This window comes from Ursus maritimus, unplaced genomic scaffold (genome assembly GCF_017311325.1).
Source record: "Ursus maritimus isolate PB19 unplaced genomic scaffold, ASM1731132v1 scaffold_8, whole genome shotgun sequence".
In the NCBI taxonomy this organism is placed as follows: Eukaryota; Metazoa; Chordata; class Mammalia; order Carnivora; family Ursidae; genus Ursus; species Ursus maritimus.
The window spans coordinates 27049531-27075841 of record NW_024426996.1 but is presented as its reverse complement, the minus strand read 5'-3'; the positions used below and the strand labels follow the sequence as shown (position 1 = coordinate 27075841).

Below are 26311 nucleotides of genomic sequence, written 5' to 3'. Positions count from 1 at the left end.
TCAACTGAGGTTTAATTTAATTGGCACCAGGAGACTGGAAGTACTTCTGCTGCTTTCTGGCACCTTGTTAATTGTAGCCTTATTTAGCACTTACTAATGTTTTAATGGGAAAAGACTGCATGTTCTGTGAACATCATAAGAATTTATTTAAACCCCTTCATAATAGTCCTTGCTTTCATTTATTGAATTTAGATTAATTTGGTTTTAGAGTCAGATAGAGCTGGGCAGGTGGCCAGACCCCCAAAAGCAGAAAAGGCTGTTTTATTTTTCCCTTGTTTAGGTCCCCTCTGGGTAGAGTTCTTCACCATTGGGGTATTTGTCACAAAATACAAGATGGTGCTTCATAGATTGGACTAGATGAATGTGAATGGGGGTTTATTTGTGCCTATGAAACTTTGGGCAAGTACAAATATATAAAAAATACTTTATTTTTACCTGGCTTTGTAAATATTCTTTTTTCCCCTAAATGGAAAAATATGAAACTAATATGGCTCCCAAACTAATAGTTCTTTTTTTTTTTTTTTACCTTAATAGGTCAGTCTAGATCAGAAGTTTGATTTTTATGTGTTCTAGGTGTTAAACCGATGGTTAGAGCTTAGTACGTGTTTGTTAAATTAAACAGAAGGCAAAAAATCAACAGTTTTACAGTGATGGGGAAAAAATCCTTTGCTAAAGGCACAGCCAGTGGATTTCTTAAATTCTACAGTGCTGTTGTCCCTCTTGCCTTTTCTCCTGACTCTCCCTCTTTTAGAGCTTTTGGCAAGATTTGATTTAGCAAGAAATTTTGTAACCCAGTCTTTATAAACAGCAAGGCCTCCTCCAGTCAAAAATAGGCCTAGACAGAGAAAGAAACTTTGTTACATAGGAAATAGCTTCTGAGAAGCTTGTCTGTGTTAGTCTAGTTTATTTGCACACTTCTCCCTTCCCTCTAGAATGCAAGCAGAGATGTTATGTCAGAGTCTTATTACATAATAATTCAATTCAAAGCTCTTTACTGAGTATCTTTCATTTGAGAGATCCTCTGGTAGGTACCTAAAAATCATCCTTCTCACCCACATCCGTGGAAACTCTTCAGTTAATCTGAGGCACAGTATCTGGCACAGAGGTGCTCAGCGGTCAGTGTAGGACCTGTTTCTGCAACACTGATAGCCTCTCCTGGATTCGAATGTCCAGTGGTTGACACTCTGAAGCTCACTATCATCATCATATGGCTTTTCTTTGAAAAGAAATGATAATGAATTGCTGAATGTTATTAGTTAAGTTATGCCATAGATAAATAATACGGAATTTATGACAATACCACTGCATTCCCATTTTCAAGTTGGAAACTCCCTTTGTATCTTTGAAACATCCCTGAAATGTCTAAGATGCATAGTAACCCCTTCTCTTCTTTCAGGTAAAGTGACTAAGACAGAGTAAGATACACGAGTTAGATGTCTTCCTTCATTACGAAAATAGTCATAAGATTCTCTCTCTGGAGACTCAGTAAAAATAGGAAGTAAGAGATGAGCATCTAGAATTTATATCTGGCTTCGTGACTTTATTATTTGGTGGCCACTTTGTCTCCTACATTTGCATAACATTCCTGCAAAGTAGCAATATTGGAAGACTCCTATTAAGTCTTACTGTGCTGGACTAAATTTCTGTGTTCCCTGACCAAGGTCCTCTGAAAAGGACACTGCTTGCCTAAATTATAGAATATATAAATCGTGAGTTGTTAGTTAGGCATTGTGGAAATGACTTTGTGTACCAGCTCTTGGAGTAATACAGTTGTACTCTTGTCTCCTTTCCTCCCCAGTTCATGGATCGTCTGAAGCTGCTGCTGATGCCCCTGAAACACCAGCCAGACTTTATCTACCTGCGCCATGTGCCCCTGCGCAGGGTGCACCTGTTCACGTTCCTACAGGTGCTGTGTCTAGCCCTGCTCTGGATCCTCAAGTCAACCGTGGCTGCTATCATTTTTCCAGTCATGGTAGGGATTCCTTTCATTGAACCTCCCCATGAAGTCATAGCAGTGTCATTTGTTATTGTCACATAGGAGACACATGTGTCTTTTCTTTGTGGTTCTCATTTTTCCAGCTTTGGCCAAATAATTTTGATTTGATCAGTTGTAATTTAAGGTTCCTATGTCTGTGGTCATCTACACTGGACTTTAGTGGCAAACTCAGCCGAGTTCAGATACCAACCCTGGTTTCTGCTGGTCAGGGAACCTCCATGAGCTGCCATGAACTTGTCAGTAAAATGAGCATGGCTTTAGAATTGTCATTCTGAGCGACTATGATAAATATGAAATATATAGCACAATGCCTGACATATAGTAGACACCAGTGCACATTAGTTATTTTTAAAATATTGTACAATAGAATCAATCTAAATAACAAAGTATAGCACATTACTGTCCAAATAATAAGAAAACAAGTTTGGCAACTTCTGAAGGTCCCAGTGAATTAGAAGAAATGGAGTGAAGAGTGAATTTTTTGAAGTTCTTTTTTTTTTTTTTTTTAAAGATTTTATTTATTTATTTGACAGAGACAGCCAGCGAAAGAGGGAACACAGGCAGGGGGAGTGGGAGAGGAAGAAGCAGGCTCATAGCAGAGGAGCCTGATGTGGGGCTCGATCCCAAAGCACCGGGATCACGCCCTGAGCCGAAGGCAGACGCTTAATGACTGCGCCACTCAGGCGCCCCATGAAGTTCTTGCTAAGTTTAAGGATAAGTCTGGGCTCTCAATCCTTGCCATGATATGATGAGAAGCAAGGTAAAATAACTTAACATTGCACTTGGAATTACAAGTGAAAGAAGGAAAAAGGAAATACTAGCTCTGCATTTGGCTTTATTGTTGAATTTTGTACTTTACCATAATTTTCCATTTCTTGCAAGAAAATACACATGCATATACTTGAAACAAGTCACCAAGCCAGCCTCAGGTCTGATCTGTCTCTCCCACAGCTTTGAAAACAGAATTCTCTTACACAGACATATTGTATTTTTTAATAAAAATCATCTTACTCTCAGCCAGAGTTATTATTTTATCTTATTTGTATTTGTTTTTTGTAATTTTTTTTTCTCCAAGGAAGCAGGAAAAAAAATGCTATAAAATACTAGTGATATTTGTAGAGTCATATATTTTTTCCCTGATGGTCCCTTATATCCCCCTTTTTTCTCCTTAAACTCTATTAATTTACTGGGAAACACATTATTTTCTAAAGAGTGTGAGAAATGACTCCCATTTGCCTATTCATATAGTCTACCTATTAGTTTTGCTAAAGACAGGAAAAACAAGGTTAGACCCGGGTAGATTTGGAATATGTCCAGTAAATCACTTACTGTTTGTGCTAAGTAGTAATAAAAATGCATTCCCTTTATAAAGTATTTTTTTTATCCTTCTAGAGCTTTTATTTGATCACAAAACAATAATGTAATAATATCAGTTGGGCAGATGTTGTTAATTTCCCTAGGAGATGAAGAAACAGACATATAGAGCCCATGATATGGATAAACACAACTGTTTAATCTGAGACAGTGTCATGACTTTCATATCCTAGTGCATACTAATTTTACTCTTGAGCAAAGACATCTTTCATGGGCCTTTAGAAGTTGCTGTTCAAGGGCAACTCATAGAATCAAAGATATATATTTTAAGAATACTGATTTTAGAGGCAGACTGCTGGGGCCCTTTGTTGTATTTTTTCCTTACCTGGCTTTGTGATCTTGGATGACATACTTATGTCTCTAAGCCTGTTTCCTCAGTTGTAAGATGGAAATCATAATATCTACTTTTTGAGTTTGTGGTGGGAATAAATGAGAAAATCCTGCCTCAGAGTTTAGCACAGCCTCTGACACACTGTAAGCTTTCTGGTCATAGTAGTGGTTGAAGCTGCTGCGTAGATTAAATGGTCTGAGCATACTCAAGTACTGTCTCATTATTAGCACTTCGAAGATGTAGTGTGCTGTACGTTGTACAGATTTTCTTGATTTTCAAAAACCTGTGTAATGCTTTAGTTTTGAATAATTAGAAATCATATGCAGGCTGTTTTTCCCTTTAAACTTTCAGTCATTTTATTAAAAATTTGACATGGAAAAAATGGTTTTAAAAATAATCCTCTTGCGTTGACATTCTAAGTGAATGTGATCGTACATTTCAGTGAAGAAAGTTTTACTTAAGACTTTTATGACCTAACTTTCCCCATAAAGAAAATGTTTATGGTCCAGTTAATATAAATCCATACAAGCAAGATGAGTTCTCTCATATTCTAGCCTTATGCAATGTGGGTTTCTACTGCCTTTGATAGGGTAGTATCAGTGCTCACCATGACTTCATCTGATGTGGTTTCTTTCATACTTTCTGTATTATCCTTTCAGATCTTGGCACTTGTAGCTGTCAGAAAAGGCATGGACTACCTCTTCTCCCAACATGACCTCAGCTTCCTTGACGATGTCATTCCAGAAAAGGACAAGAAAAAGAAGGAAGATGAGAAGAAAAAGAAAAAGAAGAAAGGAAGTCTGGACAGTGACAATGATGATGTAAGGAACTTTCCAAAATTACAAAACAAAGCTAAAGAAATAAATGTGAAAAAAAAAAAATATATATATATATATTCCTTTATGTGAGATATATGGCTTCAGTCTTCACTTTCCTTTGCCCTTTATTTCCTTTCCTTAGTTTTTTATATTTTCTGAAGTCTTTCTATAACCATTAATATACTAATAACAATAAAATGACTTCCTTGGGGCGCCTGGGTAGCGCAGTCGTTAAGCGCCTGCCTTCAGCTCAGGGCGTGATCCCGGCCTGTGTCTCTCGCTGGCTGTCTCTCTGTCACATAAATAAATAAAATCTTTAAAAAAATAAAATAAAATAAAATAAAATAAAATAAAATAAAATGACTTCCAAAAAAAAAGCCCACCACATCTAAAGAACTCCAGTCTCCCATCTCATAGATGAAAAGGAAATTTGCTTCATAATGCTATAAAATGTATGTGGTTCGCTATTGATAATCCAGGATTTAAATATGAGCTAATAACTCAGTTTTATGTAATTTCAAGCCTGATGTGGACAAATACTTAATGACCTCACCAACTATGATCTATGTATCCATTTGAGTAGGCTCTCAACCAAAGTTCTCTTCTATTGTACTTATCCTCACATTGAACTTTGACATGATTTAAGACGAGCTCTCTGTAACCCTTCAATGAAAAGGGAAGGGAATTGGAGCTTGGGATCTTTTTACGGAATTGTAGTAGGCAGGTTTGTAGTCCAGATGATACTCCTGCAATTGGGTGATTAAGTTGAGAAATAAGATTATTGCCCTTTTTTTTTTTTTTCTTTAGGAGACCATTTCACAGGTGCTCCCGTAGGGGTCTGTAATCAGTACTAGGAGAGCAGCTGGGATTATTTAACACACACACACACACACACACACACACATAATTTATCCCAGTAGCCTTTTGAAAGGACTGCCAAAATGACGTTTTCTGTGTGAAGATTTGTTCTGGATTTTACACAGTGCAGTATCCCCATTCTAATTGCATCCCTGGTATACAGTTCTAAAGTGGGGGTAGAGTTAAGTTTTGATGTCTACACTGTACTTGATCATTTGATTGATCATGCATACTTGTCCTTACTTGCCATAACAGCTGTTTATAGTACATGTTTTTGTTCCGATTTTACAGGAGAAAATTTAGACTGAGAAATGTGAAGTCAGTTTTGTAACCGTACACAGCCATAGTGGCACAGCCAAAACTTCAATCCAGGCCTGTCTGGTTGTTTCCAGCTGGTCAGGCTGTCTGATTGTATTCTTTGTGGAGAATTTAGAAATAGTACAGTGAAGGAAGGCAACAGACAAAATTGGATTTCAGATAAATTGATCCAATAAAAAAAGGCCAAATATATGAGGCACATTTAGCTAAAGAGAAAAAGAGTCAGAGGGAGCTTTTGTGACTGTCATCATGCATCTTCAGTGAGAACAGGTGTATAGATTTTCTGTTTCCAGTGATGACGGAAAAAGAGATTGTGTTTAAATTGCAGTACAGATTAGGGTGCAGTGTTAAAAAGAATGATATGTTTACACCCTGAATAGAAATCAAAATTTGAAGTTAATTTCTAGACCACTCAAGACAAAAAAGAAAAAAGGAATGCCTAAAATACTGACATAATTAAAGTGATACTTTTCAATTTTCAAAACAAGTATGCCAGTTGGTGTACATGGACACCAAACTTAAAATTTGTTACATGTTACTAATATATGAACTAATATTATAGAATCCTCATCTCTAATAGTTTTTAAGAAAAAAATGGTAAAATACCAACTTTTGAGATATTTTAAATTTGTGTTCTCTGGTGTCAAAAGTTGGATCAAATGAGCTCCTGAGAAGTTCTTCTTTGTTTCAGTTTTCAATAAATCATATTTTATTTAAATAATTCTATTTTATTAATGATATTTACCATTTCCAGCTCTGTATTTCCAACAGATTTCTTGAAGATAATGTGTGATACTTTTTTCTTTTCCTTTCTCTTCTTCCCCCAGCCCCACCAAAAAACAACAAGCTTATGGTATTTGTCTTACTGAACTCACGAGGACAATTTAGAGTACCTATGTGTAATAAGTTGTCTGTGTTGAACTCATTATTTGGGGGCTCTCCTGGTGTTCTCCTGGTAATCAGGGGTGCTGGTGTCCATGGATAAAGACAGCCACGCAGGCGCATGGTGGTTACAGAATTTTTATGAGCAGAAGTATTAAAAATGTGGCTTGCCAATATTTTGAGCTACTCAGTCATTTTTGGATCTGGCTGGTAGGCTATGATTAAGGGTTGGCTTCGAACCTGTTCATCTATAAATGCTATTATTTGGGGAAACGTTTGAAATACTGTGATTAAAACTTGTCCTTCTTGACATTCTCGTAAAGGTACATGCATGTGGCATCTTTCTTTCTTTCTTTCTTTCTTTCTTTCTTTCTTTCTTTCTTTCTTTCTTTCTTTCGTCTATTTAAGTACAATATCTTAGTCCTTTATAATTATATTGTGGCTTATTACCCTCTTTAGACTCACCTTAAAGGAATATTCAATGTATATAGTAGTCTGTATGTTAAGGTTTATTTTTTCTTTATTTTCTTTGACTTCTTGTTCTCCCCCCCCCCCCCCATCTTTCTGCTAAAGGCCATCTCTTTGGTACCTACAGTTAAGGGATGGATTTGACTTTTTTGGTCCAAACACAGGCTTGTATTCAATATAGTGAATTCTTAAAAAAAGGAAGGTGGTAATCCTTTGAAAATCTGTTATAGTTTTGGCTTTGGTGATATGTTTTTTCATGAATAGCTGCCTGATTTTATCATTTTATTCTGATTATGATTCTTCTCTGCTTACCTGACAATCATAGGTACCTTCCTTTTGATGTTTATTTTCTCATGTTTTGCTAAGCTTTCACATATCATTGGTATAAACAAATTGAAATGAACCTTTAACTCTAAAATAGTTTTGATGGATTATTAGAGTAGGAGGGAGAGGTTTATTTTCCACTGTACATTGAGGGCTCCCTGATAGTGACTGTTAGTCTTCTACCTGTCTTGGAAGGAAAGTCTTGGACGTGGAATCAGAAAGTATAAACGAAACAAGAATTTCTAGACCATGCTCTAATTGAGGGAGTTTCCTAAATTTAATCTTACATGTCGAGATTATTTACTTTACCCAACAACAAACTCATAAATATTTGCTCCCTGGGAATCCAGCTTATGGAAAGCTTTACAATTGTTTTAATTCGTAGTGATCTCTCTTTGTTGCGGTCCTAGTTTTAATTAACTTTATCCCATTAACTCAGGTGAGAGGAAAACAAGTGTGAGAAAAATTGTGTAGAATTTGAAAAGGTAGCAAGTAAAAATGATTATATCAAAGTCTTTTCTCCTTAGACAATGTAAATGCTAATATGATAGGTTTGATCAATACTGGGAGGTAGGGAGGGCTGTATAGTAAAAACTTTCTAAAAACTGTTATAAATTTCTTTCACAGTCTGACTGCCCATACTCAGAAAAAGTTCCAAGTATTAAAATTCCAATGGACATCATGGAACAGCAACCTTTCCTAAGTGATAGCAAACCTTCCGACAGTGAGTAGAACTAACCTCTTGCATGTCTGCTCGAATATGATTTGCACTTGCAGAGAAAAAATTTTAGCATTATCATTTACATTACCTTTCCCTCTGTTTTCTGTTTTTCTTTGTGAAGAGTTACACTTAATTACTATAAAACTTCATTTTTCCATTCCTTGAGCTTCACTCTTCTTCCTTTTATCCACTACCTTTTAAGTTTTTGTTTGGTAGTCTTTTCTCTGATCCAAGTTATCACCAGTTTCTTTCAATTGCTAAACTCGTAACCATGTTTTTAATTGATTTTTCATTTTTTCTACTTGTATTTAGAATTGCAGCTTATAGTACTACATCACTGTCTGTTACTGTTTGTCTTCCTTAGGCTTTAGCCAATGACCAAATGAGCTCAAGAGAGAAATTGCATCATGAGTCTGTAAATGATCAGTGAATCAATTGTTCATACCAAGCATTTGGAATAATTGTTATTTTCAATTAAATTAGCAATCATAAAATATTAATACAACTTTTTAGGTATTACTTATAAGATATATGCAGTTTCTTCCTAATTTCCTTATTCCTTTTCTGCTATTTCAAAAACACCTTTTTAACTGGACTGGTCTTTTGGGGTAATAGTTTGATGGCTAAGGTGTAATGGTTTCTGACGTATCATCTTTTCTTCTGTAATTGAGGTAACAGGCCACTTGAAAAGGGGGAAAACCTGTATAGTAACATAAGTGAATATCTCAAGCTTTTCCAATAGCAAGTAGCAATTGCTTCCAAAGTACTTTCACTTTGGGCTCTCATTTGAAGAAAATATCTTCTTTTCAATCCAGATGCACTTCAAAGTCTACTAATCTGTTATGGGGAAAAAAGACAGTTGAGACACTTTTATTTCTGTTTGACAGTGCCACTTCAATTTCAGTAAGAGGTTACCGAGAGAAGTTTGAAATGAACGACTATTTATGAAAAATAGGTATATTAGTTGTCCGTTGCTGTGGAACAAATTTAACAGCTCAAAACAACAAACATGTGTTTTCTTATATAATTCCCGACATTCAGGAATGTAGGCGTAGAGGATTTAGGTGGCTCTGTGTCTGGGTCTCCCGTGAGATTGCAGACAAGCTTTTAGCTGGGGCCAAGCTTGAAGACAACAGGAACTGAGATCTGCTTCTAAGCTCACATGGAAGGCAGTTGGCAGGAAGTTTCAGTTCCTTGGCCTGTGGACACCTCTGTGGGGCTGCCCATAATATAGTTTTCCCCGGTGCCAGTGAGAACAGAGAGAGAAACCAAGACAGAAACTGCAGTCTTTTTATAACTGAATCTCAGAAGTGACATGCCATCACTTCTGCCATGTTCTGTTGGTCCCACACAGACCAACCCTGGTACCAAATGGGAAGCAATTACACAAGGACATGAATATCAGGAAGTGCAGGGAACATTGGGGGTCATCTTGGAGGCTAGCTGCCACAGTGGGTTTAGAGAGCAGTCTCAGCTTTGGTGTCCAGTCTGTAACCTATCACTTGTAACTGAGGCTAATTTCTTTTCAGTACCATCAGCAGGATTTAGTCAATATTTCTTTTCTGAATTCAAGCTCCTCAAACCATATCCTGGCTTCATTTTTCATTTTATTAATGCTAGAGCATTAATAGCAAAATGAAACTGAAAGGGACATGGCACATATGTCTTCTGTTGGCATCCTGACCTGGTGTAGCCTTTCTAAGTACAGTTTAAATGTTGCTTCAAAAATAAAAAATAAAAAGTACCACGAGCTAGAATTTGAGGCTTGTGGAAAGAGTTTATGGCAAATTGATTATTTAGTGCTAGTTGTTATTCATGCTCTCAAAAACCCATTAGAAAGATACATGGAAAATTGATATGATATTAGAAATTTACTTAAACAAAATATCTTTGATCATTCTAACTGAAATCTTTTCTAATGACATATTAATCTTTTATAATCCATGAAAGAACAAAATTGATGGTAGAGGTACAGGGTAATTAAGTTCCTCACAATTTTTTTCTCCCCCATGAATAACAGCAGGACAAAACCGTGGATGCTGAAGATGAAAGGAAATCCAAGGGCAAGACTTAAGACATAAAGTAGATGCTCTAAAATTGATTGGCCTCCTGCCACTTCACGGAAGAAAACAGTGGTCCATCCCAGAATACCTAGGGGAAATGGAACTAACAGATTTTTAACTTGGTCACATAACTTTAGTTTCTTAGCTCAATACGATGTCTCTTGAAATTGTCTAGGGGCACCTGGATGGCTCAGGTGGTTGAGCATCTGACTCTTGATTTCAGCTCAGGTCATGATTTCAGGGTCATGAATCAAGCCCAGCTCCGCGCTCAGTATGGTGTCTGCTTGTCTCTCTCCCTCTGCTCCTCCCCTTGCTCATGCATACTCTCTCTCCTTCTCTCTCAAATTAATAAATAAAATCTTTTTAAAAATTGTCTAAATTTGCCTCTCTTTCCCATTGTAGTGCATCAATTTTTATGAAGATTTTTATTTTTACTCTAATTTTATACATTTATACGTACTGTTCACGACTTAAAGAAATTTTTCTTTTCCAGGAGAAAGATCACCAACATTCCTTGAACGCCACACATCATGCTGATAAAATTCCTTTCCTTCAGTCACTCGGTATGCCAAGGTAAAGGACAACTCCATGTTTTATGTTGTTCTGTGGGATGATTGCCCCACAGAAATGTAGTCCATGGTGGATTATTGGCAGAACACCTTGTTTTCCTTCCTATCTGCAACCTATCTTAAATCAATTACTCAATCCCAAAACCTTGCTCCAGCTTTTATGTAGAAAATACTCTAAGAGACCTACTATACTTAGAAGTAATGGCAATATTCAGTATCATTAAGGTAAAGCCCAGGATCAGTGTTTGCTTTTATCGTTTCCATATCATCTCTGATTTAAGGGATAACTGCAGTTTTCTGGCAGCTGTCCAGTAGTTTTCTTCCCTAATCTTAACACGGCTCTAGACATTTCAGATCCTCCTTGATTTTCCAAAAAACAAAATCTCAGAACATTTTCTTTATGTAGGTCTATTTGTCCTTTGATTTCAGACAGTAGCAACCACCTGGCAGTCCTCCTTCTTGATTTTTGTGTTTTTTGTTTTTCTTTTTATCTAGGTGTGAAAATTTATGAAATTTTCTGCTTGAATCTCTTGACTCTTTTCTACCTTCATCCCATTTAAAAATGTTTGTATTTAATACAGAGAGAGTAGATAAGTATTTAAAGAGAACAGAGGACACATTCAGCTTCTGCACCATACACATACATTTAACAGGTGATAAAGGGAATCTGATTTACTTACTATTTCTTTTCTCTTCTTTTTTCCCTTTTTTCTCTAGTCCTCCTAGAACTCCAGTAAAAGTTGTGCCTCGAATTAGGATAGAACTTGAGCCTGAAGACAATGATTATTTCTGGAGGAGCAAGGGAACAGAAACTACATTGTAACCTGTTTGTCTTTCTTAAAATGGACAGTTTTTGTTGTTAACGTTCTTGGGTTTTGTCTAGTTGTTTATTTTTTAATTTTTGTTTTGTTTCAGTTTTTGGTCATTGGCCAAATGATATAGCACTCACTCTGCTTCTCTCTTGCATAGGTAAAATCAAGACAGTTGTGCACCGTTCCTTAAAAACATCTGAAGAATCCCCTTTTCATATTTTCAGATGTGTCCTCTGACAACCAAATTCCTTTGTCACTCAAGAGACGCACAGACCCTGTCCTTTTCTTTTATTAAGCAGAGGGCAAAAGTATTAAGGATTTTGTAACACCTTTGATTAAAATATTGAAGGAACTTACAACTTTAGCTTTGGAGCTGTGCTTACTGGCTTGTGTGTCTGTCTGGTAGAAGAAACCCTGACCTCCAGGCAGAGTCCCTCCTTGCTTTATAGAGCTCTCCAGGACTGGAAAAAAGTGCTGCTATGCTAACTTGCTCTTGCTTGTAAGCCCTAATCTTAGAGTTATCAAAAGAAGAAAAACTAAAGGTACTTTACTCCCTGTAGAGAAACTATTGCCATCATTGTAGCAAGTGCTGGAATATCCCTTTTTCCTATGCAACTTTTTTTAACCCTTTAATGAACTTATCTGTTGAGTACATTGAAGAATATTTTCTTCGTAGATTTTGTTGTTTAAATTATGGGGCCTAACCTGCAACTTATTTTTTGTCAATTTTTTAAACTTTTTTTTAATTACTGTAAAGAAAATGAATTTTTTCCTGCAGCAGGAAACATAGTTTTGAGTAGTTCTACCTCTTATTTGTAGCTGCCAGGCTTTCTGTAAAAATTGTATTGTATATAATGTGATTTTTACACACACATACACACACACAAATACACAATCTCTAAGGTAAGCCAGAGGGCTAGATCAGATTAAAAACACCATGTTTCTAAGCATCCATTTTTCCCGTTCTTTAAAAGAAACTTACTGTTCTATGAAGAGATTGGGGGAGAAGGGAGAAGCTCCTATGTAATGGGAATAACTGATGTTTTGATAATAGTGATATCCGGGCATAGATGCTAATTGTATTACCACGTCGATGTCCTATGCAGTATTGTTAGACATTGTTTTCATTTTGAAATATTTGTGTGTTTGTGTATGTACTCTGTGTGTGGCTGGTGCACATATGTGCGAAGTTGGAAAAAGACAGAGTGAAGGTAGGCAATGGGCAAAGTTATCCAGCCCTTTGTGTCAGTTTTCATAAAACCCAAAACCACATACGAAAAATCCATCAGAGGTCTAAGAGACTTACTATTATGCAAATGAGGGTAAATATATTTTATTGCCAGATTTCGTCATTGATCCAAGAGCTCATATTTACAATACAAAGTCCATAGGAATATTAATAGACAATTTACTTATCTATACAGTGTTTATGGGAATGCAGCTAGATCTGCAGAGATGTGTGTGTGTGTGTGTGTATACATATATATACACACACACATACATATATACACATACACACATACATTTTAACAAGGCTCACACATGTTTTTAGGATGAAAGGCAATTATTCTTTATGACTGGGACATTTAGAATATATATATATGTATGTGTGTACATGTATTTCAAAGTACCATATTGAAAATTAGGCCTTTATTAACCAAATTTAGCATGTAATTGAAATGTAATATTTTTAATAGACTGCATTATGTATTGTGAATCTGCATTAAAAATAACATTTTAAATATTGAATTCATAATTTTGGATTCATACAACCATATTTGTGATCTATCTAAAATCAATATATATAACTAAAACAGGTTGTTGGAGGAGTACCAGAACCAAGATGAAACCATGTATTTTGGTTTCATAATATGCACATAGTGACTATCACTCATTCTTATATTAATTAAATTATAATTCTGCCCTCTTAAAATTTTGATTATAAAAATTATATTACCCTGAATTAGCTGTTACTTTTATAGTATGTGATAATCTTAAAACTTTAAATTTTATACAAATTAGACATAAGTGACCTGCAATATTTTCATTAAAATGGAAGCAGCAAATTACGTGTTATTTGTTAAAACCTTACATGCCAAGTTCTGGCATCACATTTGTATTTAGAGCTATCCTTAAAATTATTCTATTATCTAGTTTTCATCATTACTCTAATATAAAACTATAAGAAGCTTTTCCTTTTCCGTTACTAAGGGAAGCATCAATAAAATGTCTAAGAGCCACGCGTAGTAAGTTTAGCCTAACCTATGATCTTGTTAAATTAAAGACACTTTTGTTCACTTTTATAAAGGCCCTGGATGTAATTCTTTATTTTTCTGATCATGAATCAAGTATTTGAGGATTTGTGCCTCTCTCCATCTCTTTCAAAGAACTCCTGGAGCAACTTAACTCAATATTTCGGCCTTTGAGTAGATCTAAAGGCTGTCGGCACCTCCACTTATGATCCATATTCTGGACCAAAGGTTGAAACCCATGATATGAATGCAGAACACTATCTTCCGTTTGCTAAAAGTCACAGTTAATATCAAACCCTTTCAATATTTTGGAACCTAGGGAAGCTTTTAAAAAATCATTACCTTCAAAGGAACAGGAGTAGTTACCAAACAAGCAAATGGAACCTGCAGTCCATACAGAGCTACCAAATCACCTGTATTTTAACTGAATTTACTCATTTTCTGAGAACTAATTAGATTTTGGGATGGTTTTGTTTCTATGTAAACTGGACACACAGAATACAGTCAATGGAGAATTTTTTTTTTTTTTACCAAGTATCTTTCCCTGATGTGGATACAGAGACATGAAATATTCAAGTTGTTAGGAGTGCAAGACTAAGGATATACTCAGAAGATGTCAAGCAGAAGTCCTGTGATTGTACAAACTTACTGTTGAAGAGATCACTGGGCCAAGAGTTGGCCTTATCAAAGGAGCATAAAGGCCTCTGGTTTTGCATTTGAAAGAAAAATCTCTTGGAGACACTGTTTTCCTTGATAAAGATCACTCTTTTCTACTGTGTGAGACAGTGACTTGGAATCTGAATTATTTTCTGTGCCACCGGCAGTAGTGTTCCTGCCTCTTCTTCCAGTCAAGCAGTGGAGTGGGGGTGGGAGATAGAGGCTTCAAGATGTACAAAAACAAAAAACAAAACCCTCTCTGATCAACCCCCACCTCAAAAAATGGGGGTGGGGAGAAGTGATTATCTGCTCTCAGTAATTCGGTTTGTGTATATGTTATGCACACGCACCAACACACACAGAGTTAATCTTTTATCAGCTATATATTGCTGTTTAATACAGAGAACGATTGTCTTCCGAGTTTTTGGTTCTTTTTTTTTTTTTTAACTGTGTTAAAGTACTTGAAATGTATTGACTGCTGACTATCCTTTAAAAACAAAACAAAACCATTTGAGTTGTATTACAGAGGTTGACATTGTTCAGGGATGGGACAAAGCTTTCTTCAATTCTTTTCATACCACTTAATGATTTTGGTGCAGGAACTTGAGATTTTCTTATTTATTCCATGATATTTCGCATCCACTCTTCACAGCATGAGCATAAAGCCCAGTGGCATCAAGTGGCTGAATACAATCAGATGATACTTTATAGCACTTGACTGTCTGAAGGGCCTTGGGAGTTTTCAGATGGTGATTTCATTGAGCTTCATTGTAGCCTGAGATAAAAAAAGTTGTATGACATTTGCTAACCAGTCAAGTTGTGTTTTGACCAGAAATTTGGATATGACCTATTTCTTAGCTCATTTCTCTGTGCTCTATCGGTACATACAAAAATCCTGAATTCTGTTTCCCAGGCAGATAATTGCAACTCAGGGCTAAAGTCATCCAGTGAAACTTTTAGAGCCAGAAGTTAACTTTGTCCCAGTCCTACAATGTGAAAAGAGTGAATAGTTGCCTCTTTTTAGCCATTTTCATGGCTGGTACATATCTGTACACCTTACTTTTCAGAATCAATACGCACTTTCAGATATTCTTATTTTTATTCTCTTAAGTCTTTATTAACTTTGGAGAAATGATGCATCTTTTTATTTTAAATGAAGTAGATCAACATGGTGGAACAAAATGATAAAGAACAGAAAACATTTCAATATATTACTAATGATTTTTTTCCAATATAAAACCTAAAATTCCTATAACATAGTATTTTACAGTTTTATGAAGCTTTCTATTGTGACTTTTATGGAATTAAGAGATGAAGAAGATGAGATATTTTAGCATTTATATTTTTCAAAATTAAATGTATACTTAAAATAAAGTAACTTTATGCATTTATGAGTGTCAAGTGCTTCTGTTCAACTCTTCAAATAATTATTAAGTGCCTGTTATTTTATTCATTGGGTGTTACAGAGAATACAAAGATTTGAGTAAGTTAGAGTCTCTGACCTCAGGTGGCTTTTTAAAACTTGAGGTAGGAGAATAAAATAAGTGTCCAAATTATGTAAAATAAGAGATTGGAAGAATTATCTATTCAAGTATTAATGAAGTAAAATCATGCAAGGGTTCAAAGCAAAAAAAAAAAAAAAGTCCAACTAAGAGCAATGGAGCAATGGAAAGATCAACTAATGAATGGATAAAGCAGAGGTGGTATATCTACACGATGGAATATTATTCAGCCATCAAAAAATGAGATCTTGCCATTTGCAATGACATGGATGGAGCTAGAGAGTATTATGCTAAGTGAAATAAGTCAATCAGAGGAAGACAAATACCATATGATCTCACTCACATGTGGAATTTAAGAAAGAAAACAAATGAACAAATGGAAAGAGGGAAAAGAAAAAAAGTAGAGAGGGAAACAAGCCATAAGAAATTCTTAATGGTGTCGAACAAACTGAGGATTGATGGAGGAAGGTGGGTAGGAGGTGGGCTAGATGAGTGATGGGTATTTAAGGAGGACACTTGTGATGAGCACTGGGTAAGCGACGAACCACTCATCTCCACTCCGGAAACCAATATTGCACTGTATGTTAACTAAGATTTAACTTAAAAAAAAATGAATGGATAAAGAAGATGTGGTGTGTATATATATAATGACATATTACCCAGCCATCAAAAAGAATGAAATCTTGCCATTTGCAATGACGTGGATGGAGCTAGAGTATTATGCTAAGTGAAATAGAGAAAGACAAATGCCTTATGATTTCACTCATGTGGAATTTAAGAAACAGATGAAACATGGGAGGGGAGGAAAAAGAGAGAGGGAAACAAACCATAAGAGACTCTTAATGATAGAGAGCAAACTGAGGGATGACGGAGGAAGGTGGGTTAGGGATGAGCTAGATGGGTGATGCGTAGTAAGAAGAACACTTGTGATGAGCACTGGGTATCGTATGTAAGTGATAAATCACTGAATTCTACTCCTGAAACCAATGTTACACTGTATGTTAACTAACTAGAATTTAAATAAAATTTTTTTAAAAAAGCAATGGAATGGTTTCATTGTAAAAGTGTTGTTATTCTTCTTTTATGAAGTTAGTGAAATATAAAACACCATTTTCTTAAATCCGGGATGATGCAGATAGTCAATTCTCAAAGCAAAAAAAAAAAAAAAAACTGCTAAGGGGTGCCTGGGTGGCATGGCCAGTGAAGCGTCCAACTCTTGGTTTCGGCTCAGGTCATGATCTTGGGGTCCTGGGATCAAGCACCATGTTGGGCTCTGTGCTCAGTGTGGAGTCTGCTTGAGATTCTTTCTCCTTCTCCCTCTGCCCCTCCCCCCACTAATGCTCTCTCTTTTTCCCTCTCTGTCCAAAATAAATAAATCTTTTTAAAAACTGCTAAACATAAGCAATTATTAAAAAATAATTATGCAAATGAATAAAATCTTGGAATGGTACTCCTCAGAAGAACATGACACATGCTTCTTCCTGCTGGGCCTATTCAGGCTTCCATGCAATATTTACAATTCTCCAGGAAACTTCAGTTCAACCCCAAGTTATAGTCAGAGAGTGTTGGTTGGTTGCAGGGGGTGGAGAGCAAATGGAAAGGATGAGAAAGAATCATTGGTAGCAGTTAAAAATACATTGAAAAAATGAGACAGAGACATTAACCATAACAATCTTTCAATCTGGAAATTTACTATAGAGGCAATAGCTCTGATAGTGGTAGCGGTGACGAAAATGGGGTTTGGATTTTATCACTGAGCTGGATGAAGCAGCAGAAGCCATACTCTGAACTGACAATATGGGAGAATTTGATTAATTCTTCAATGTACCCAGAGAGAATTCTAAATATTGTCATGTATAATAATAACTGAGTCAGAAACTGGGATCAAATTGTATTTAGTATGTTATGAAAAAAGGCACTCCAGCAGCTCTTCATTATGCTACTTACTTCACCTGCCTGACCTACCTGAGAATAGCGAAATAAAGGGCAGAGGACTCTGAACTACCAACTAGGTGTCTCGAGGTCTAGGCACCACAGCTTCAACACCATCGTTTTGGAAGAACTCAAATCCTCCTGCAGAATCTAGTTACACTTATTTTATTCAAAATGCTTGAATGTGTTAAGCTTGGTCATCTGTGGTCTTCTCAGAACACAGGACATGAGAAATAACAGAGAAAATTACTGATAGGAAACTGAGTTAGCAAAAATTAATAGCTTCATCCTGGTAGGAAGAGAGAAGATCCTTTTAAAACTATAAAATATACTTAAGAATTTAAGAATCAGGCTATTTAGAGGGCCCCTAGGTGGCTCAGTTCAGTTAAGTGTCCACCTCTTGGTCTCAGCTCAGGTCTTGATCTTGGAGTTGTGAGTTCAAGCCTGGTGTTGGACTTTTTTTTTTTTTTTTTTTTCCCCAAGTAGGCTCTGTACCCAGCTTAAAAAAAAAAAAAAAATTAGTACAGAGGCAAGGACACCACAACAAGTCTTAAAGACAAATGTATTGATTTTATATTGAAATTATTAAATTTTATATGTCTTGCCTATTGAAAATATATACTCCTTATTCTGCCTCCAGGATCTTTTTTTTTTTTTTTAATGTAAAACTGACTTCTGTACAAATTGGTGAACCAAGATTTCTCCTTTTCAAGACTCCATTAAAATGATTGTAAAAGAATAAAAAAAAATATGGAAGGTGGCACAAGTGGACTAGAGACACCCACAGATTCTAATGATGAAAGCAAATGCATGTTTGGCTGATGAAGCAGATTGCAGGAAGCTGCAGCTTAGAACATGTGCAGAGGAGGATGCCGTTAATGCCATGGTTGGCCAAGAGAATCTCAGTAAGTCTCAGACTCAGACATTGCAGGTAGGGTCAGGGATGGGAATGGGAGGTGGGGCTAGCTGAGAATGGGTATTAACAGGATTTGTATATATGTATATAGCATCTCCTCTCCTACCTCTGCTTGTCAATCAGCCTAATGCCCAGCTCTTATCCTTAGATTAAAAAAAAAAATCAGAGTTCTTTTCTTAAGATAATTGAACAAATTGCCTTTGGAAAAAGTGGGAACACATCTTAAAAAAAAAAAAAACCTAAAAAACCTCATCATCTGACATTGATGAATAATTACCTTTCTGTACACTGAGGCAAGGCCTGAGAGTCAACAAGACTCACCTATAGGCAAAAAGTTCCCTGTCCAATATATTTTTTCTCATTCTAAAATGTGGAGATACATATGGACAGTAAGAATCACAAAACATGTGAAGAAATCCTTCAAACTTTACTGAGAAAGACAAAGATTAATAGAAAAGATTAATCCTATGAAAACAAGTATTTCAAAGACTGGAAGTGAACTTTAAAAAAATCATTGTAATTTGCTTTATACTATTTAAAAAACACTACCTGTACAAAATTTGAACAGGATAATTTAAAAGAAAGGATAAACGAGAATACTTGGAAATTTAAAGTACCATTCCAAATTTTTTTTAACAAATTACAGAATAGTTGAAAGACAAAAGTTTATAAAATATCCCAAAATAGAGAATCAAAAAGAAAAATGTGTTATAAAAGGCAAAAGGTATCAATCTATAAAATTTTCTCAGAAATGAAGGTAGATATACATCTTCAGATGTAAATCTGAATGGGCAGAACAACAAATAATTATATACACATAACATTGTGGAATTTCAGGTAACCAAGAATAAAAATTTCAGAAACACAAGAATAAGAATATCTTAAAATTTTCCATAAGAAGAGGCCTCCTACAGAGAAATCCAAACCAAAACAACTGTCTTTTCAACAGCAAAATTGGATACTAGAAGATATAGTGCAATGTTGTAAAATTTCTGGAGGAAAATGATTTTAAACCTAAAATTCTAGATGCAAATAACCTGTTAATAAAGTGTAAGGCAGAATAAAATATTTAGAAACCATGAAATTCCAGTTTATCTTCCCACTCACCTGTTCTTAGGATATTACTCAAGAATATACCTCACTATGAGTGATTCAAGTGAGAAAGAAAGTCACAAAAAACAATCAACTCAACCTTGTTAAATAGTAAAGTCCCAGAATAATATGTGTGCATCAGGCATACAGAGCAACCAATCAAAACTAAAGCAGAAGGATGGAAGGCTTTGGGAAAGGCCATAGAAAAAGTACTCCATGGAATGGCTCAAATGACTGGAAATTCAAAAAACTAGAGTATAAGATGAAGGCATCGAAAAAAAGGGCAATTAGAAAATTCTGGAAAAATGAAAGTTGTACAAGAAAGTCATGGACCAAATATTAAGAAATCAGTCCAAATTGGAATAGAAGGTAGTAGACGTCAAGGAAAAAAATGCACTGGTTTCCAAGAAGGAGTAAGAATCTGGAAGATATTGGGGATATGGTAAAGAAAACATGTTATTTTCTCAAAGAGAAAAAAACAAAAGCAATCAGAAACTCTAGAGAAAAATTTTTTAAATACTATATAAGCAGTAAATACTCCAAATATGTAGTAGACTCATGTTTTGAGCTATTGATGGAGTATAAGGAAAGAGAATTGACTTGAACTTGACATTCTCCTTTGAGTGACTCAGGTGTAATTATACTGGATTTGTAATTACATCCCACTACTTGGGTCTATTAGAATATTAACATAGCCATAATGTTAACATAGAATTATAACATAGTCATAATAATGGAAATATATTTTTTTATTTCAACATTCAAAAAATGTTACTGAACCAGGTGCCAATGAGATTACCCATGACCATGTAAAAGGCAGCTGACAGAAGTTTGGGCAATAGGGATGAGAAAGAAAAGATGGAGAGAAGTGCAAGGATGTTGTGTCCATCAGCAATGTGTTTGGACAAACTAAACTTTTAATTTGGGCTTAAATAGTCTGGGGTTAGGTAGCTTCTGGATATTGTTCATTGTGTAGATGCTTTCAGAGCTGGCATCTCCGTAATTCTCTTGGTTGTTTCATTCATGTTCAAAGAGAGCTGTTGCATTTTCGGAAACATCAGAACAGGAAGAAGCAGGGAGATAGACAAAGGGTTTTCTCTTGGCTGGGCTTTGTATTTGGGAAAGGAAGCTCTGACCTGCAGGCTTCTCCTGTGTCTTGTTGGGTAGATCTGAATCACCCACCCACCATGTTTACATCAATCACTGTCTAAAGGGAATTTGATCAGCATCTTCTGGGGCTTAGTGTTGGGGTCTATCCTTCCTGAGCTGAACGTATCTCAGTTTAGCACCTGAACAAATAAATTGGAAGTGGTGTGATGTGGTGGGAAGAATGGTGGATTAAGGGGGAAATAGCACCATAGTATGTTCTGTTTTGAAAACAAGCATCATCCAGTACTGGGAATGCTCTTGTCTTCTTTTACCCTATATAACCTGACCTTGTATGTCAGACTGACCTGGCAAAATTTAGCTCAGCTGGGATGATTTCAAACATTGAGATTCAGTGATAGAATTGTCAGGGTGCATCGGGTTAGCATTAACAGTTATGGAACTTCAATTATTGATTAGGTTTCTCAACTGGCAGACAACAGCTGACTTGGGGTAGAACTAGAAGTAACTATGAATTAGTGGATTAGTGACTAGATAGGCTGTTTTTAAAGGATCAGCTTTTTGAAGGGCGAGACTGTGAGAGATGCTATGATTAGAAAGTGCTGAGTCTATTTTTGATGCCATGATATACATATTCTCCTACTAAATATGTAATGTAATACAAGAAGTATCTTTTTATACAGTGCTTCTAGAATACTGTGTGAGCTGACATCTACAATATGAACACGAGTTAGGTTTAACATTCAATATCTTGTTTATTATCTAAGATGGGAAGCTTGAGTATTCCATTAACAAACTGTAAGACGATGCTGTTGGGTTATTTATGCATCTTTGTGAAGGGCGACACTGGTAGGTTACATTTTCTTTGAGTGCAGTGCTCAAGAAATCCAATAGATGTGTCAAAGACTTGGAACAGCTGAGCGTGTGGGTGACTTATATGGAAGGATGCAGTGGTTAGGTATCAAGGCTTTGGAGTCTTGCAAAACCTTCCGAGTTTCAGTTTCTCATCTGTACACAGAGATAATAACAATATAGTATTTATCTCCTAAAGTGGTTGTAACAAGAAGCACATGTAAGATATTTAGTATAGCTCCTGTCAAGAATCATATCCCTTCTATTCATATTTCAGTAATTCAAAGTATATAATAATTTGAATAAAGCCTGAGATGAATTGTATATGCATGATTGCTAAAAAGCTGCTTCCAAGCAAATTAATACTTTTCTTAAGATTTGCATAGAGAATTTCTAAGCTACTAGAGAATTAACTGCTTTCAAACATTTAAAGCACTTGTAGAGTGACTGTCCCCATAGAAACAATTAATAGACTAATTATAAAGCTCCCCCATCTATTCATTAAAGTATATTCCCTGAAAACCTCCACTGGACCATTATTTATTTAACAATCACTTATATAGTCTCACTGTGTGGTCAGCAATGTTCCCGATGCTTTACAAATATTAATCTGTCCTCTTAACAACCCAATAAGAGAGGTACCATTAGTTTTCCATGTTATAGTCAAAGAAACCAAGGGATAGAGAAGTTAAGTAACTTGATCTTTTTTTCTTTTTTTTTAAGATTTTAATTTATTTGACAGAGAGAGAGACAGCCGGCGGAGAGGGAACAAAAGCGGGGGAGTGGGAGAGGAAGAAGCAGGCTCCCAGTGGAGGAGCCCAGTGCGGGGCTCAATCCCAGAACACTAGGATCACACCCTGGGCTGAAGACAGATGCTTAACAACTGAGCCACCCAGGCGCCCCAGTAACTTGCTCTTAATTGCTGTCATGCTGCAGGGCACTTCTGAGCACTTCTTCAGGACCCAGGCTCTCATTCTAGGTGTGTTGGCTGCTGACAGTCACAGGTGAGTCCTTCCTCAGAAATTTCTTTTGGTCACAGGAAGCTGCTTTACCCAAGGTTATTCCCCTCCCTCGAGAGCAACCCACATCCAATCCCCCTTAGCTCAATTGAGGACATCTCTGAAAGCCATTCCAGCTACTGAGCAACCATGGGGATCAGCTGCAGCCTTGTTGCAACTATGTCATACTCCAACTATGTCTCCACTCAATCGTGTTCTCCTCACTCCGTGTGAGTGTTCATCCTGAGCGCACCCTCCAATAAGTCTCCTGCATGGAAATCTCTGCCTCCGAGCCCATTTCCCAGGAGCCCAACCTAAGACAATCATATATCTAGTAAGTGGTAGACCTGACTGTAACAGTCTAGCTCCAGGATCTCTCCCCTTAACCACTAAGCTATGCTAATACATAGTAACAATTTGCTTTAATAATATGCTTTGTAAAGTAAGTTTTCACTTAAGAAATATTCCATAAGACTGATTTTTTAGTAATCCATCTTACTTCCCTATTCACCCAGGCAGGCAATGTTGTTGATGCTGTTCCTTTTCTGGATAAATATTCTGAGATCTTTTAGCTCTATTATACCCTAGGTCCCACTACAATGACAAGCCAATGGACTCAACAAATGGCTGTCTGACTAAGATGACAAATAGATACCTTTAGTGGTAGTTTAGAAGCCAATAAATGGGAACAAGCTCTACAGTTGAGGCTTCTCAAATCCTCTTAGGTGCTCAAGATATTTGAGTTTCTGTGACACCATGAGAGTAAATTCAGTTTTCAGGTTCAAAACAAGCACAATGTGCTGGTGGTTCTTCTAATCTCTTACAGTAAGTTTTCCATCTGTTGGGCAGTTCGTTAGGAATACTTCTTGATCCCGAGCCAAAGTGGAAACCTGTTGAGCTAAGCTTCCACAGGTCTCTTCCCAAACACAGTGATGTCATGAGAACCCAAGAAAGCAAGCCTCACTCCCCCAACACTACATTTTAGTACTTATTGTTGTAGCACAATAGAGTGACTCATGTTCTCAACCAACAGCCGAAGCATCTGTCGGGTGGGGTGGGTGCGACAGGGCTCAAGTATATCTTTTAAAAGTTCAATATGTTCAGGAAAGCTCCAAAAGAGGAAGAAGAGCCCTAACAGTTAGCTCAGGAAAAATTACATTGAGAAGCAAGGCTTCAAAAACTCATAGGCTTATAACAACAAAGGTTTATTTCTGCCTTCTGCAGAAAGTCCATTACAGGTTGGCTGCAGCTCGGCTGCCTGTCAATTTGCTTCACAATCCAGGGTGACGGAATACCCCCATAGGTGGATATAGCTGAATTCATGGCAGAGGGAAAATAGAGCACAAGAGAACCACGGATAACTTCTGCTCATATTTCACTGTTTCAAGCAAGTCACATGACCAAGACTGAGGTCAACAGGGAGGGATACATAATCCTTCCTCAAGGATTCCTTCCTCAAAGAAAAATGAAGAATAGTATAAAACATAATTTAACATGGTCCCAAATTTTATTCAGAAATTCTGCTCCCCTCCCACTGTACACAAAATACACTCATTTCCCTCCCAGAAGAGAAAAACCCAAAGTTCAGAAATAGCATCAAGATGAAAGTAAACCACTTGGGGATTGTCTTTACTACATCAGGTCTGAGTGTGGTTTCTCTTCATTGAGGCTATAGGCACATATTTCTTCATTTCCATAACATCTTTTTATGGCTGAAGCATACAGTACAATAAATTTAAGTACTCAGCTCAATGAAAACTTACCTTTGTATATACCTGTGTAACAACTATTTAGATCAAGATACAAAATATTTTCAGAATTCCAAGAGGTACTCTCTTGTGATTTTCTTAGTTAATACCTATCCCATCTCCTGTAAGTAACCACAGTTCTGACTTCTATCACCTTTGATCACCTTAGTTTTGTCTATTCTTAAATTTCATGTAAAGAGAATCATATAATACATACTCTCTTCTGTTTAACTTCTTTGGCTGAACATAATATCTGTGAAAGCCATCCATCATTGTAGTGTGTATCAGTAATTTGTTTTTTTAGTGCTGTGTAGTTTTCTAGTTTATAGGTTATTTCCAGTTTGAAGCTATTATGGATAAAGCTTCTATGACCATCCTTATATGTGGTTGTGTGTGCTCTAGACTCTAAGTTATAGACCAAGGAATGGAATTGCTAAGAAATTTCCCCCAAGTCTGTGGCTCGCCTTTTCATTTTATTAATGGTGTTTTTTGAAGAGTGAAAGTTTTAAACTTTGATGCCAATTTGTTGATTTTTTTTCTTTTAGATTTTGTGCTTTTTGTGTTATATATAAGAAATCTACCAAACCCAAGGTCACTAAGATTTTAGAAGTTTTACAATTTTAGCTCTTACTTTTAGTTCTATGGTCTATTTCAAGATAAATTGTGTATAATATGAGGTAACAGTCAAGGTTCATTATTTTGCATATGGGTATCCAATTGTTCCAGCACCATTTGGCAAATAACTATTCTTCCTCCATGAAATTGCTTTGCATCTTTGCTAGAAATCAATTGACAATATGTGTGGGCATATTTCTAGACTCTCCATTCTGTTCCACTGATCAATTCATCATTCTTGACACAAATAGTATACTATCTTGATAACTTTAGCTTTATAATAAGTCTTAAAATCTGGTAGGTTAAGTCTTCCAACTCTATTTCAAAACTGTTTGGGCTATTCTTAATCTTTTGAATTTCATATATATATATTTTTAAAGATTTTATTTATTTATTTATTCATGAGAGACAGAGAGAGAAGGAAGCAGAGGCAGAGAGAGAAGCTGGCTGCCTGCTGAGCTAGGAGCCCAGTGTGGGCCTCGATCCTAGGACCCCGAGATCATGACCCGAGCTGAAGGCAGACGCTTAACTGACTGAGCCATGCAGGCACCTGAGCTTCATGTATATTTTAACAAGCATGTCAATTTCTAAAAAGAAAAAAAAATTTTTTGCTGAGTTTTTAAAAATCACGCTGTGCTGAATCTGTAGATCTGATGGGAATTTGATTCCTCATTATGCATCCAAGAGAAATTTCTGCTCATGTGGACCAGGACACATGTACTGGGAGGCCCATATTAGTATTGTTTATAATAATCCCAAACAAAACAAACATCCATTAATATTAAAATAGATAAATATATGCTATACAGAAAAGGAAATGAACAAACTACGATTATATTCATCAGTGTATCAGGGTGCCCCAGAGAAATAGGACCAATAGGATGTAGAGAGAAAAAGGAAGTGGGATTTATTATAGGAATTGGCTCACGTGATTATGGAGGCTGACAAGTTCCAAGATCTGCAGGGTGAGTGGACAAACTGGAGACTCAGTAATGTCAATGATGTAGTTCCAGTCCAAGTTTTCTGCCTGAGAACCAAGAGAGCTGATGGTATATTTCCATGGTTAATAAATACTGTTCTCCCCTAAAATGAGACAGGGCTCACTG

At 36.3% G+C, this 26311-nt stretch overlaps 1 protein-coding gene across 1 annotated transcript in view; it reads left to right on the top strand.

Annotated features, from left to right (window-relative positions):
• The window catches only part of SLC4A4 (solute carrier family 4 member 4), a 450189-nt gene extending 434097 nt beyond the window's left edge, over window positions 1-16092 (top strand). Inside the window, exons 23-26 of the mRNA XM_008693197.2 lie at window positions 1799-1972; window positions 4361-4522; window positions 10647-10726; window positions 11440-16092. Of these exons, the coding sequence (XP_008691419.2) occupies window positions 1799-1972; window positions 4361-4522; window positions 10647-10726; window positions 11440-11545 (522 nt within the window). The 3' untranslated portion in view covers window positions 11546-16092. The remainder of the gene's footprint in view (window positions 1-1798; window positions 1973-4360; window positions 4523-10646; window positions 10727-11439) is intronic.
• Window positions 16093-26311: the final 10219 nt, after the last annotated feature.